A 14,440-nucleotide genomic window follows, 5' to 3' on the forward strand; every position below is an offset into this window, starting at 1 on the left:
TTCTCTAGAGTGCTTTTTACTAAATAAATGGCCAAAAATAACTTTTTCCTTCCAGTAAGATTTCATGATTCAGCACATTCAACTTTCACTGTAAAAGGCTGAAATAAAGAGTACAGAACAAGTCTAGGAGCCAGAAACAGGGGAGAAAAACCAAGAAGGTGGAGGGTGAGGGTCACATTTCAACACACTGGTGCTTTCTGAAACAAACCTTGGCGATATGAAAGTTGTATTTGTTTAGGTATCTGCATCGCACTTAGGTTTTGAGGAAGCAAGTAGATAAGAATCGGTAGGCGATAGCCCCAGGTTTTCGTCAAAGGGACGTATTAGAAAAATGAGCAGACATGGGGTAGGGAGGGCAGGCCCGGTCAGCTCCTCCCAGCCCCAGCGTCAGTCAGAGGGTGCGGGATGCGAGAGCTCCTGACGCCCTTTCTTTCCTACAGAGCAGCTCCAGATGTTTATGGCAAAGGTTCCACATCCGGCCATTTGCCAGGTGACGCCAAAGGCAGGGGTAGCGTGGTCAGGGCTGCCTGGCCTCGTTCTCCAAGAGCTGGGAGGCGCGTCAGCTGACGACGCCCCGAGCGCAGAGCTCCGCTTGGAGCGGGCCAGGTGGCTTTATGGGGAGAATCCTGGTCCCTCTCCCCGTTTGTGGGCGATCTCTTGCCTCCCCCGTTTCACTGAGACCCCCGGGCGGAAGAATGTTTCTCACTAGCTTAGTAGCATCTAGTCTCCAAGGAAGCGGCCCTCTCCCCAACATTACCAAAAAGGCGCGGGGCATCCTCCGCTTGCGAGGGTGCACGCATGCACACCGACGGCTTCAGGCCTCCCGGGCCTGGGACCCCCCCCTTCCGGACAGGTGTACCGGCCGTGCCGCCCCGTCCGGGGCCTGGCGCGCTCTCTTGTCCAAAGCAGGCTGCGAACGCCCTCAGGCCCTCAGAGGAAGGAGCGTGGCTCCGGTCCTGGCAAAATGGCCTCCCCACGGAGAAGCCCGTGTGCGGCCAGGGGACGCCCCGCAGGTCCTCCGCCCCCCCCGCCCCGGCGGCCAGCGCAGGGCGCACCCGGCGAGTACATTCTCGCGCCACCGCCCGCCCACCACGCCCACCACGCCCACCACGCCACCGCCTCCCGCGTTGGAAGACGGCGCGGCGCGTGCGCACTGGTGCGCTCGCGGCCCGGCCCGTGGGCTCTCCAGGGAGGGCGGGAGGTGGGGAGGTGGGAAGGTGGGCAGGCGCCGGGCAGCACACCCTCCCGGCCCAAAGCCGGCGCCGCTGTCACCTCGCGGCCAGGGCGCCCCGTGACTCCCGTCGAATGAGCGGCGCAGGTAAGCGCCTGGTGGCTGCTCGCGATCCCGTCGGGGGGGGGCGGGTCCCCGCCCCAGCCCGCGGCCCACCGGAGGCCACGGGCCCTCAAAGTTGAACTTCGCGCGTCGCGGGCCGGGCGCTGGGCGGAGGGGGGGCCGGGCTGCGCGCACTGAGGGGTCCCCGAGCCGGGGTGCGCTCTCCTCGCCTGCGGGAGCGCGGGTCGGGGCTGCGGCGAAGGAGCGCGGCGGGGCTTGGGGACGCGGGAGCCCGGGACCGTGGGCGGCACTTCGGGCCTGGCCTCGCAGTGAACTTTTGCGCCGGACCCTGGCAGCGTCTTGGCGGCAGGCGAGCACGCCTGGGCGGCCTCGCGGGCTCCGGGTGGCCTCTCCTCGAGGCCTTCCTGGCTGGGCTGCTGGGAGGTGAGCGCGTGCAGAGCGCCCTCGGCGCGGGGGAGGCGCGCACGGGCGCGGGCGGAGATTGGGGGTTCTGGGATTTAGTGGAACGACCCGGGATTTTTCAATACCCGCCCCTCCCCCCAATACAAAGTGAGATCCCTGGAGGGCAGGAGGGAGGGGTCGAAACGCCGAGATGCCTGGACGAGAACGCAGGAAGCAATTAAAACTCCTCCTTTCGGATTAACAACCAAAAATTGATCGATGTGTCAGGAATACCGCTGATTTATGAAAGGTGCTTATTTCTCTGGTATGGAGAGTTTTATGTTCTCCAGGTGAAACCGAGTTCACCCAGCTCCAGCGTAGATTGATGTTTTAATAAAAATAAATAAAGGCGAAAAGCTCGCCAGGTCTTTGGGGACATCAAGTCTCAAATCGCAGAGTTGGACTAACAAATCAAATTGCATTATCTTTACATTTCATGTCTTTTAACCGTGTGCCCAAAAATTGCAAGCAGGAGAGCGCCTTCATTTCGAAAGTTTTAATACAGCGCTTAAGAGTTCGACTATCTAGCAATCAGTGTTTCATAAGCAAAATGGCACGGGGAGGGCCTTGTAATTGTGATAAGTGGCCGGCGTCGCTGTGCGGACGCGGGGCGAACGCGGGCGGGGCGGCGGGAGGAGGAGCGGATTCCGGAAGCGGAGAGGGAGGAGGCGGCGGCGCCCGGAGCCGCGCGGCGCCCGTAGATGGCGCCCTGGTCCCACGCTAGGCTCCGGAGCTGCGCTCCGCCGGGCCGCGCGCGGGCTGGGGAGCTGGCGGGGGCGCGGGGCGGGCGCCGAGCGCGAGGCTCCGCACCGGCAGTGGGCTTGGAGCAGGGCCGCACGGCTCAGCGGGAAAAATATTAAGCGTATTGTTGGCATTTTTAATTTGAGGCCGGGGCAGTGTTGCGGGGCGGACGGGAGTCCGTGAGTCTGGGATGTCCGTGGCAGCCTAGGGGCTCCCCTGGAGAGACCCCAATTGGCTGCGGCCCCCTGGTGGTGACCGCGCAGCGCCAGTGCCGGCTCTCCGGGCACTCGGCCCGGGCGGGGCACTGGGGTGCAGATACGCCTGGGTGCGGGCGAGGGTCGGCCATGCGGCGGCAAGGACACCAAGTTCAAAGCTGCGCACCGATCACTCCCGAGGGCGGCCCGGAGTGCCCAGAGGCCGCCCGCACCCCGCGCGGGATGCGCCGCCGGAGCCCGAGCCCGCTCCGCCGCCGTGGCTGCCTGTGCACTGCGCTTTGCAATGTAAATTTCAGCGGGACAAATTGCTTATTAATAGTCTAGAAGGGAAGCGGGTTTCTTTCTTTCTTCTTTTCTTTATCTGTTTTTATTTCTGCATGGCCCCCAGCTATGCCCTGGGCAGCCTCGCCGCCCAGCAGTTTTCTCTTCATTTCAATATCCTAAAGAAAATGCAAATTTCCACAGTGTGGCCTCTTTAAAAAGTTAAATTAGCAACAGCTTTAAGTGACTCCATTAGTATGGAAAACATACACATTTTAATGTGAGAATAGCTTCCTTTTAACGGGGCTCATTCTGGACTGTAAATTTAGCAGACCCTTGCATTGGTAAAGAATCAAGTCGCGGCTAAACGTGTCGCCAGAGGCGCACCCCCCGTGTGGCCTGCGCCGGGCTTCCCAGGAGAGGCCGTCCCGACACCGCGCGCCGCTGGACCCCGTCCGCCGGCTCGGGATCCCTTAGAAGTCGGGAGAGTGTGGCGAAAGGATTTGTGCAGGAGGGAAAGGAGGAGGGCTTGACACATTTCTGTCCAAGGCCAGTGTGCTTGCTCTCCCTTCCCTCCCAGCCTCGTCCTCCCGGTCCCCGCAGCTGAGATAATTACGCGAGCGGACTGACCGGGCCTGGCCGCGGTCACCCACCTCCCCACCTTTGCGCAGGGGAAGGGATGTGTACACGCTCCGTTAAGGTGTGGCCAAGGAGTGGGTGAAGGTCGCGGCAGAGGAGGACGTCAGTCCCGTGCCATACCGTTCACCTCCACCCCTTGGCTCTCTACCACCCCAACTCCTTTGCCCGGGTTGGCAAACCCGTGTATCAAACCAGAATCTCACTGGCAAACTTCTGCGCTCCGTTGGCTTCCACAGGAGGTTGTTCAATTCCATCATGGGATCTGGCTCTCCCCCTCCTTTACCTTTAAGCCAGTGGCAGGGCACTCCATCCCAGTCCAGGAAAGAGTTAAGATTTATGGTGTGCTGGAGAGGTCTTGTTAGGATGTAATCTGCATTTTTAAACTACTGCGTAATAAAAAGTGAGAAGTTTTGAGACACCTTTCTTGATTATACCTCTGGCGATACTTTAGGTTTTGCATTTAATTTGCATTTTGTTCTTAGTGAATATTGAAGTCTTGAGTGGAGGATTGAATTTTATTAGGACATCTGGACTGACAATATCAAATCAGACACCAGTGTCCCAAAGCATGCTAAAATTTCAGAGTTAATTAGAACGCAGTGTGTTTAATTAAAGCCAATTATAATATTTGAAATTATCTGATCGATCCGTGTTTCTACAGTTTGGGTGTGTTTAGGTGTTGATTGGCGTACTTCGCGCGCCGTTCCATGTAGAAGCTACTCTGGGGAAAGTTTGCTTTGTAAACTGGCGGAGGCGGGCGGGCGTGCGCGGAACCCGCGTCCGGGGCCCCGGCTCTGGCTCAGCCTGCCCGACTGCCTTGGGGCGCCGCTGAACGCAGCTCGGGAAATCCCAGCTCGTTGCGAAACCACTGTGCCTTTTCGGATCCGAGGGACCCCGCCACGCTTCAGCTGTCTTTCCCAGCACCGGTGCGCCTTCCGAGCTTGTTGCGGAGAGGCAACCTTTAAGGTTGCAAGGTGCACTGGGAGAAGCCCGGCTGGCAGAAGGCGAGTGTTTGATTTCGGAGTCTCGCTCTGGCTGAAGAGCTCCCAGGGCTGACTCAGAATATGGGGTTAGACAAAGTGACTGAAAGGACCAGAGAAAAGTTAGGACAAGGAGACAGTAATTAACTGTTTCCTTTCTAATTTCGCATGCTGCAGGAGCCAAGGTGCGCCCCGGCATTTTCGGCCCCGCTTGGAGCTAGGTTTTCCAGGGAGACGGTCGAGCGCGTTCCGGTGGCGTCCGCTGCCCCCCGCAGGGCCGGGCACTTGGAGCGCGCGCTCCTCTCCAACAAGCGCGTGAGCGCGGTGTTCGCCGCCTGGGCCTTGTTCCCGGTGCCCGGCTCGGCCTGACTCTTGCAAACATACGTGAGCGGCAATTAGGACCGGGCGGCGGGTGGACGTTTCTGCGCGCTCCTGAGGTCACGGGGTCAGCGAGGCCTAGGTGCGCCCGACGGACAGGAGCCGCGGCCCAGCTGGTGAAGCCGGGCGGGGAGCCGCGGCGGCCACCTGCCCGGGGGTGGGTGGGAGCCTGGGCGGCTCGGCTCTCGGCTGCGCGGCGGCGCTCTGCTCTCCTCACCCCAGGAGGCGCTGTTTATCAAACTTGGCCGCCTTGGCAGGAGGCGCCTGCACGTTCTCACTTGGAGAACTGAGCCCTTTTCGGTACTCGGGGGTGGGCCTACAGAGTGACCGGTGTTGGGGGGGCGGCGGTGCAGAGAACAGGGGTCTTGAGATCCTTCGGTGCTCTCTTTTTAGCTGTGAATCCGGCCAGGCCTCCCGCCTTCCAGCGCAGGGGAGAGGAGCCCGTAGAAGCGCCCCGTGTGTCCGGGGCGAGATGCCCAGTTACTTGGCTCTGAGGGCAGGCGGGACGCGCGTCCCGGCTTGGGTTCCGTCGCCGCAGGCCTCCTGAGGGCCCCGCAGCTTCCGTCTCTGTGCTGAGGGGCGAAGGCGCGTTCTCTGCGCCTGGAAAACTCCCCAGACTCTGGCCCGGCCCCCTTGGTACGCAGCTTAACCGGTTGGGGTGGCCTGAGTGCGGACCCCTGGCTTCCCCGGTCTCCCCAGGCCCACGGGCGAGCGTGCCCCCGCGGCGCAAAGCAAAGCCCGGGCGCGCTCCGGGGCCGCGTCACTGACCCCCGAGGGGCAGGGTTCGAGAGTGCCTGGCTCTTCAACCCCATCCCGCAGTTCACGGGACTTTCTAGGTGCGCCCTCCCGGGATTATTCTATTCTCCGGCTCCCCCAGCCCCTGAGGCCTCCTTCCCGCCGGGGCCCAAGGTCAGTCTGGCCCTCCGCTTTCGGGTTCTCTTCCCGAGCCGTGCCTGTGCGCGGCGCCGGGCCCAGACTCGGGGCCGGAGCGGGGCTGGAGGCCGGGTCACCGGCGCTGTCTGAGCGTGATCCCCGGGCGCGGAGGACGTGGGGCGGGCCGCGCCTGCAACTCAGCACTGGCGGCGGGAAAGCGAACCGCTGGCCTTCGGGCGCGTTGGCTCCCACCCTGTCCCGAGGGCTCTGAGGGACATGGCCGCGCAGCCTGGGCCTGAGGACACTGGCGCTACGAGGGAGCCGCGCCCGGCCGCGCTCGCGCACCCCGGATGCCTCCTGGGGACTGGCTTCCAGGAACCCCCGGCCCGGGCTTCTCAACGCTGGAAATGCAGTTTATTACTCTTCGGAAGGCTGGTAGAGAGGGCGGCTGGCTCCCCGGCTCGGCCGCGAGCAGGAAGGGGCATTCACAGAGTGCTCTGGACGTTGGGCCGGCGCTGACGCCGCGGCCGGCCTTGCGCCCTGGGACCCCAACTTGGTCGAAGTTTCTGGATGGCTCGGAGGCCGGCACCAGCCCGGCTCCCGCTCTCCAGGCCGTGCACCGCGCAGCAGGGGAGGACCCGGGACCCGGAGGCGCGAGGGGGAAGTTCAACGCCTGGCGCGCGCGAGCAGCCCTCCCCTCCTCCCGTGGGTGGGCAGTGGGCGCGGGCGGAGGGCTTGGCGCGCGCGGCGGCCTGGACACTGCGCGGCCGGCAGGGAGGCCGGGCTGGGCCTGGGCGCGGGCGCTGCGCGGTTGTACCGCCTGGCCCGGCCTCGGGTGGTGCCGCGGGTCAGTGGCCAAGCGCGGCCGCGGCCTTGCGCCCTGCACGCCGCTCCCCGAGAGGGGCTCCAGGGGCTGCGGGCGCTGTCTCTTTAAGGTCACTGTCTGCTCCGGCACGACGTGGGGAGGACAGCTGGGCACTGGCCATCTGACTGACTCCGGCGTGACATCTGGGAGCCCACTGGTGTGTGGCACGCGAAGCGCTTGATGCCGCTATTTAAATGCAAATGTGAGGGGGCTCATTGAAGCCTCTCCCCGTAAATCCGCACAAAAGGAATACTTCCCAACCTCCGAGGAGGAGGAGGAGGAGGAGGAGGAGGCAGTGGCGCGAGGGCCACCCGTGCAAATCGCGTTGAGCGCGGCGCCCTGAGCTGTCGTCGCTGCCGTCGCGGCCCGCGAGGTTTCCAGCGAGGGTCAGGCCCCGCCCGGCCCGGCCCCTGGGCGTCTGTCTGGCCCCTGGGAGCGGTCTGTGCGCGGAGGCTGGACCAGCGGTCGCGGCGGGCCTGCTCAACTTCCGAAGTGTCAGCCTGTCCCCCCCCCTCCCCGGCTTCCCCCGCCTGGGTACTGGGCGCCCCTAGATCCCCAGAGAGCGAGGGGGGGCGGGGGCAGGGCTCCTACTAGAGGCGGCGGGCGCGGGGACGCGCTCCCAGCATCTCTCTGGACATCCAGGAATTGACCTGCGGCCCCCTCCGCCGTCCCCGGCCTGGGCGCTGGGCCCCTCGCTCCTCTCCGCTGCCGCTCCCGCCCCGTCAAGGGGAAAATCTGGGGTGGGGTGAGGTGGGGGCTGAGGGGCTGCCCTGCCAGGCCGCTCCCCAGCAGGCCCGTGTGGAGACCCTGCCCGGCTGGCGAGTCCTTGTGCCCGCAGCTCGGAGCCAGCAGTGGAGTGACAAAAAAGATAAAGTTGGTGAATGATAAAGACCGTATTTTCCACGCTTTGGGTGCGGGACCAGATGATCTAGAAAATGAGCTGAAATGGATTCAGCCTCCGAGCCTGTTGTGAGAGCAGCTGATTCCCCCATTTCGGGCCAGATGGCTGCTGAACACAGATTTGCATTCATTTTCGCTTAATATCATCCAAAATAGTGGGGCAGCTGCATTTGTTGTCAAAAAGGTTTAAAACCCCTTTTCTTTCTGGGGCAGGATCGTTACCTTATGTGATGGGCTTATAGAACTTTTTTTCCCTCTTTAGTCAACAGTATCAGATTTAGAAGGATTTGTTTTAAAACCTTCTAATTTGGTAATCAGATTTAAATCGCCTTGGCGCGTGTAATCTGAATTAAAGATACTGTAAATGATTTTAAGCATGATACTTTCGTTAGAGCAAGGAAGGGGGCACCTCCAGCGTGGGCTGGGCATTTTAGGAAGTGTGCTACAAAGGGAGCGTTGTTTCCCCTTTCCAACTTCATATTTTCCGAAAAGGCACTTTGCATAATCTGACAATCACGCTTGCCTGGCCGCTCGCCTTGCGGTGGTGAGCCCCAGAAGCAGCTAAATACGCAGAGACAAAGCGATTTCTCAACCCGACCCTCCACCGTTGACTAACTTTATTTTGTGTTGTCCCTCCACGAAGAAAGTGTTCCCTCTTCCACTGGGTCGGCTGTGGGTGGAAAGCGCTGGGCTTATTAGGAATACAGAAATTTTCATTTAATTTATCGTGAATAGTTTCCATACACTTTGATTTAAGGTTATTAACATTCTATAGACAGTGGCATCTTTAATATGTGGCGATCGCTTCTAAAGACTAATCTCATTACCCTCAAATAGTCATAAAATATTATTTTATTATACTTACGTATTTAATTAGACGGCCGGCACCGGAATGGATTTTGAGATGGGACTGGCGCAACAGCTGTGATAATTCACTTATCTTTGGCAATAGTCATTAACCCCCAACACCAGCAAAATAGATTGCTTTCCAGCACTGCTTTTTTTCTCACCCCTTCCAAGAGGCTTGGGGGGTCCCCAGATAACGTAAATCGGACTTCGATTTTCCCGATTAATTAAAATATTAACGCACACACACTGCCAATTCATGAAAAAAAAAAAAAACGAGTGCTGCCCCAGACCGGGCGTGAAGAGGCTGTCCTGCGACACACTGCACCTTGAAACCTGTTTTTTAATTTTTTGTTTGTTTTAATCAAAAGGGCCTGATTTCTCTCCGCAGGGAAGCGCCGGGACAGCTCCTTGTCGTCCCCAGGGCCTCCGCTCCGTGTCGCGCAGACGTCCTTTGGGCGGGCAGTGCGCCTGGGCGCCGAGTCCCGGCTGCCTGCGGGAGCCCGGCCGCCGGGCCCACGCGCTACCCGCACCCCGCTGCCCTCCAGATTCCTGGAAACCAGGTCTGGAAGCCGCGCGCCGCGCGCTCACCCGGGCTCAGCGGCACCGAGGGCAGGACCCGGGCGCCCGCAGCGTCTGCTCGGCTTTTAGAGCGGCTGGCGCCGGGGAGGTCTGGTCACCGCGCGGGGCGCGCAGCCGGACACCCGGCTCGGGGTCGCCGCAGAGGCCGGGCGCGCTTCCTGTCCGCCCAGAGAGCCCGGAGCCTTCTTTGTCACTCGCCGCGCCTAAGGACAGGCCGGGGGACGGGGTCTCCCGTGGCCACCGGGAAAGAGAGAGAGCATCTGGCAGAGCCCGCCTCCGACGTGGGTCCCCAGCCCGACACTCGGTGGCCTCCGCCGGGGCGGAAGGCACGCGCGCCCAGAGAGGCCCAGACGGGGGCAGACCGGCCCCCCAGCAGCCTTAGGTCTGCTTAGAAAACAGACTGAGCTGCGCGCCCCGCCTTGGCCGGGGAGCCCTGCTTCTCCCCCCCACCCCCGCCACCTCGCCCCCAGGCCCCAGCCCCCAGCCCCCAGCCCCCAGTCCGTTGCTTGCCCCTCCAGCTCCCTTCCTGCGGCTTGCCTGCTTCTACCACTTTTCCCTTTGGGCCATCCCAGGGCGACCTGCGGCCCCTTGCATTTAGTGCCAGCATTTGGGCAACTGGGGGAGCCCCGGCATTTTACCCCCTGCTCCCCACGGTGTTTTGACTGTGTGGCTGATTTCGGGAGGAGGTATTAAGGGGCCAGGCTGCAGTTGTGCACTGGTTGTTTGTTTCGTTTCAAGACTTATTTGGGCGAGTAGTAACTTCCTTGGCTGCGGGTGGGCGCGAGGAGCCGCGGCGCGTGGCTGGGGGCTGCGGCGGCGCTCGGTGGCGCTCGGCAGCGCTCGGCGGCGCTCGGCGGCGGCGGGGCTCGCGGGGCTCGCGGGGCTCGGGCCGGCTCGCGGCGCCGTCAGGCAGTCAGTCGGAGAGCGCGGCGGCGGCGAGGGGCGCGGCGAGGGGCGGCCGCTCCCATATATGGCGCAGGCGCCGCCCCCCGACGTCACCCTCTGACAGCGCCGCTCCCGGGGGCTTCGAGTTTTGGCTCCCGGGAAAGGGTCCATTCCTCGGGGAGAGAGGGCTGAGTTTTGTGCGCCTCCGTCCGCTGCGCGCGCCGCTCCAGGCCCCGCCGCGCCCCGCCTGCGCCCGGGACTGCGCCGCGGCACTCACTGCCCCGTTTATTTGTCTTTGGAGCAGGCGGGCCGCGCCAGAAGCGGGCGATCCCGCAGTGTCCTGCAGCCGCGGACGCCGCCTGGCTAGGATGACACCACGTTGAGCGCGCCTGCAAACAACAACAGAAACCGCCGCCGCCGCGGCCACCGCGTCCTGCTCCGCCGAAGCGCCGCCGGTGTAGCCGCCTCCGCGCCCCCGGCCGTCCGGAGCGCCCGGCCGCCGGTGTATGTCGCGCCTGCCCGGGACGGGCTGAAGCCGGCGGCGGGCCGGACCGCAGGCGCCGAGCAGGGCCAGCGCGGCCAGGGCAGCCGCCTGCCGCCGAGCCCCGAGCGCCGCTGCTCGCGGAAGCGCTTTTGGCCGGGAGCTGCGGCCGCCGCCACCAGTTTTCATGTTTGGGATTCAGGAGAATATTCCGCGCGGGGGGACGACCATGAAGGAGGAGCCGCTGGGCAGCGGCATGAACCCGGTGCGCTCGTGGATGCACACGGCGGGGGTGGTGGACGCCAACACGGCCGCCCAGAGGTACGTACCGGCCGCCCCCGCGCGCCCCGGCCCCGCCGGGTCCCCGCAGCCGGCCGGTGCCGCGCTCCTCACCGGGCCGCTGTCTCTTTCCTCCCGCAGCGGCGTGGGGCTGGCGCGGGCGCACTTCGAGAAGCAGCCGCCTTCCAACCTCCGGAAATCCAATTTCTTCCACTTCGTGCTGGCGCTCTACGACAGGCAGGGGCAGCCGGTGGAGATTGAAAGGACCGCTTTTGTGGACTTTGTGGAGAAAGAGAAAGTAAGTGCAAACATACAGTCACACTCTCCATTTTTCTAGAAGTGGGAGGCAGGCGGTGCCCAAGCGCGGTGGCCCCGAGTGCCCCCCTTGGCGGGGACCGCTCTGCGATGCGCCCCCCGCCGCCGCCACGTGCGGCCGCCCGGGCCCGCCGAAGGCTGGGCAACTTCTCTGCGCCCCCGGACTTACTCCGGGCGAGGAGAACGCTGGCCTTCCAGCAGGAAAGTGACATCACCGCTCTGCTCCGAGCTAGGAATCCTGCCATGCGTGAGGCCAAGGGGCCTCGGTCGTGGAGGGGGACCGAGTGCACTAAATGCAATTATTTATCGTTACTTTCAGGAGCCCAACAACGAGAAAACCAACAACGGCATCCACTATAAACTCCAGTTGCTGTACAGCAACGGTAAGTGGCGGCGGCTGCTCCTGCCTTCCCGCCCCGCCGGGCTCGCTCTCCCTTTCCGCGATGGTTAAAGGACATAAAGATTTTGAGATTAAAATGACATGGATGTAAACACGAAATCTTCTCATGGCATAGAAGGAAAACAAAACATAAACGATCAATAAGTCGATGGCACTTCACATGATTAACCGGTCGGGCTCGAAGCAGAAAGTAAAAAGGGGATCGATACGGGGCGCCAGCAGAACATCACTTTTAAGTGACTTTTTTCAATTTTGCAAATTAATGTTAATTATTGAAACGGGGGTAGCTCTGTACACCGAGCACAACTTACTTCCTGTGCACTGAGATTTTAAAAAAATCCTCGAGAGACATTAGAAAGAGTTCAGGCTCTCACTTAGTTTCCATTTCGTGCTTTCTGTTTTCAAAAATAAAGCAGCACATGGCCCACCCGGGGCAGCGACCAGGCCTGCTCTCAGCCAGGCACATTTCTTGCACCTTTAAATGCAAACCCTAAGAGTATTAAGGTTCTTAATTAAGAAAAGAAAAAATTTAAATGAGAAGCGATTGGGGTTCTTTCCTGCCTTTTAAAGGGCATGCCTAACTTTTGCTGCATCATGGAGGTGGCAGCCCTGGGTTACCGACTTCCTGTGCCCCCGTGTGCCCTTGCTAAAATCCTGATGAGAATCTGTCCCTGTTTCTTTGCAGGAGTCAGAACGGAGCAGGATCTGTATGTTCGCCTCATAGATTCAATGACCAAACAGGTGAGAAAGTTTAAGCCTCGACACTAGTTTTCACTGCTCAGCTGGGGCTGTCCTGGGGTTTCAGAGACTAGGAGACTGACAAATGGATCTGGTGTATTTGTTTTTCATTTAGTTTCCTTGACATGCTAATGAGAATTCCATATTTATTGGAATAAATGAAGTGATTGGTAAAATAGTTTATGTTGTCATTAGAACAGGACATATATGCTTTATTAAATGGCTTGTGATTGGAATCAAATTCTGTCTTAATTACGGTAATTAATATTTGACAAAATTCTCAGGGTCTCCCCCCTTGTAAATTTTTAAACATTTCTCTCTCTGCTTGGAATCATTTCATTGATTTTTTTTTTTCTATAACAAAGACAACTAACTCCTTTCAAAAGCCCATTGGGTTGGACTTGATTAGCTCATTTTTTCCTCCTTTCCAGTGTGATGGTCTAGTAACACGAGACGTTTATTTGGATTTAAAAGTTAAATGTGTTGGGGTGAAAAGTCACCTTGTTCTCCTGTAGTCCATCTTCACCTCTCAGCCCCCCATCTCCATAATTCAAACTCCGAGCTCCAGGGGTCACCCAAACCCGTCCATTGCTCTGGGGGTAGCTTCTCATCCCTTTCCACCCTCTGTCATACCTTGTAAATAACATAATTACCAGCAGTTCCTTATTAAATTATTTAACCTGTCTTGGTCAACTTTTCCGATGATAGCTATTGGCTATCAGTCGTGTGATTAAGTGCAGAAAAGTGCTTCATTGCTTTTTGACATTGTGCAGTCTCTGGCTGGTTCTGTGTTGGGTGGTATGTTGTTGTTTAGTTGTTTTAAAGATTTCCCCCCCATTTTCTTAAAGTAGTGTTGGGGGAGGGGCAAATCCCACGCCTAAGTGAAATCCACTCTGCACAGATTGATTTAAAATATACTTCCAAACTGAGCTTCACGCTGAGAAATGAAAGTAGTGTCTTCAGTTTTGATGCTTACTTGAAGAATTGTGAGCGAAGTAAAAAGGAACTCTTTCTGCTTCTTGCAGCCCAGCACGCATGCTTCCCACTCTCTAAACGGCAATTGGTTTTCGGATTTTACTTCCCCTTTAAAAAGTTTGTCCTTACCTAGGCAACAAGCGTGTTAGATTTTAATGTCTGCAGTGGTAAAACACTACGGTTTTCTCTTAGAGTAAAACAGATCTGACAGGTAAACTACGGTCTTTCTGACAAAGACGGAGGCGGCGTGCCCTGCGGTAATTATTTCACTGGGATTCAGGGAAGCCTCTGGAACTCGGGAGGCGCGTTGACAGGGTGCTTTTATTCCCTTTGTATATAAGGGCTAAATGTTTTCGGAAATCGCTGTAGTCTAACGAAGAGGTTGATGCAGGCAGCGCTGAGTGTCTGCATAGAGAAGGTTTCCGTTTTAAGTGCACTTTTATTGTTCATTTTTCCCTGTACCTTTACAGTATAAACGGGGCTGAGAATAAAGGCATTTAATCTCCTCTCACTGACGGAGATGGGGGGGGTGGTGGGGAAGGAAAGAAATAGCCCAGTAACTGATCAAAGAGTCAATGGCGCTGAACCGACAGTTTATGGATTTCTGTTTGTGCTACAAAATAAAAAATAAATCAAATATAAATACGGGGATCCATCCGAGGACAAGCAGCGTTCTCAGAAGTGCTGGTGCCCGCCGCGGCCACGCGCCCTGAGCCCCAGGCGGCCCGTTGGCCTGGGCTGACACCCATCACTTCTGTGGTTCCGAGTGGGTCGGGAAGGAGGCAGTGGGAGAGGGCCTCGCGGGAACCCTTCCCTCTGCCCAGAGAGCGGCCCCGGGCTTTCCCGAGAAAGGGCTTTGTCCGCCTGGAAGTGGAGGAAAGTGTCAGAAGTGCCCGAGGAGGTTGGAAGTAATTTCCAGATAATTTTTTTGGGGGGGGGGCGGGAACTGGAGAGGAGACTCCCCTCCCCGTTCCGTGGAATTTTCTGCGGGGGAACTTGCGGCTCCCGGCCCCCGCCCCTCCCCCTCCCCCAGTGGCCTTTTTCCCTTTTTTTGTTTTCTTTCTTTTTTGGCGAGGCTGGCGGTGGGGCAGGCGCGGGCGGCCCCCCGGCCCGGGTTCCCGGCTGCGGAGCCGGGCTGAGCGCGGTCGTGCGCGCACCTAGGGCTTCGCACCATCTGGCGGAGCCTCTGCTCAAAACCCACCAGAGCGTGTGCGCAGACACTGCCTTTTTACCCGAGAAAAATCATTGTTAGCAGTTTCAAAATAAACACCAGATTGGCCATTAGCACTTTCTTTCCAAATATCATCCGGCGAGGAGCACGTGGCCGCGCGGGCCCGGGCGCCCCGGGGCCC

The 14,440-nt window shown here is 59.5% G+C and overlaps 1 protein-coding gene across 11 annotated transcripts in view; it reads left to right on the top strand.

Moving 5' to 3' along the window:
- The first annotated feature begins 10,043 nt into the window (after nt 1-10,043).
- Nucleotides 10,044-14,440, top strand: part of EBF3 (EBF transcription factor 3) — a 117,583-nt gene continuing 113,186 nt past the window's right edge. For 7 of the 11 annotated variants that reach the window (XM_082423200.1, XM_082423201.1, XM_082423204.1 and 4 more), the window contains exons 1-4: nt 10,045-10,702; nt 10,802-10,958; nt 11,295-11,358; nt 12,061-12,116. In XM_082423200.1, the coding sequence (XP_082279326.1) occupies nt 10,569-10,702; nt 10,802-10,958; nt 11,295-11,358; nt 12,061-12,116 (411 nt within the window). In that variant the 5' untranslated portion in view covers nt 10,045-10,568. Of the gene's footprint in view, nt 10,703-10,801; nt 10,959-11,294; nt 11,359-12,060; nt 12,117-14,440 lie in introns of all 11 variants that reach the window. The other 4 variants (XM_082423194.1, XM_082423198.1, XM_082423195.1 and 1 more) reach the window with 2 other exon arrangements.

This window comes from Balaenoptera physalus (assembly GCF_965194825.1).
Source record: "Balaenoptera physalus genome assembly, chromosome: 14".
Lineage (NCBI taxonomy): Eukaryota > Metazoa > Chordata > Mammalia > Artiodactyla > Balaenopteridae > Balaenoptera > Balaenoptera physalus.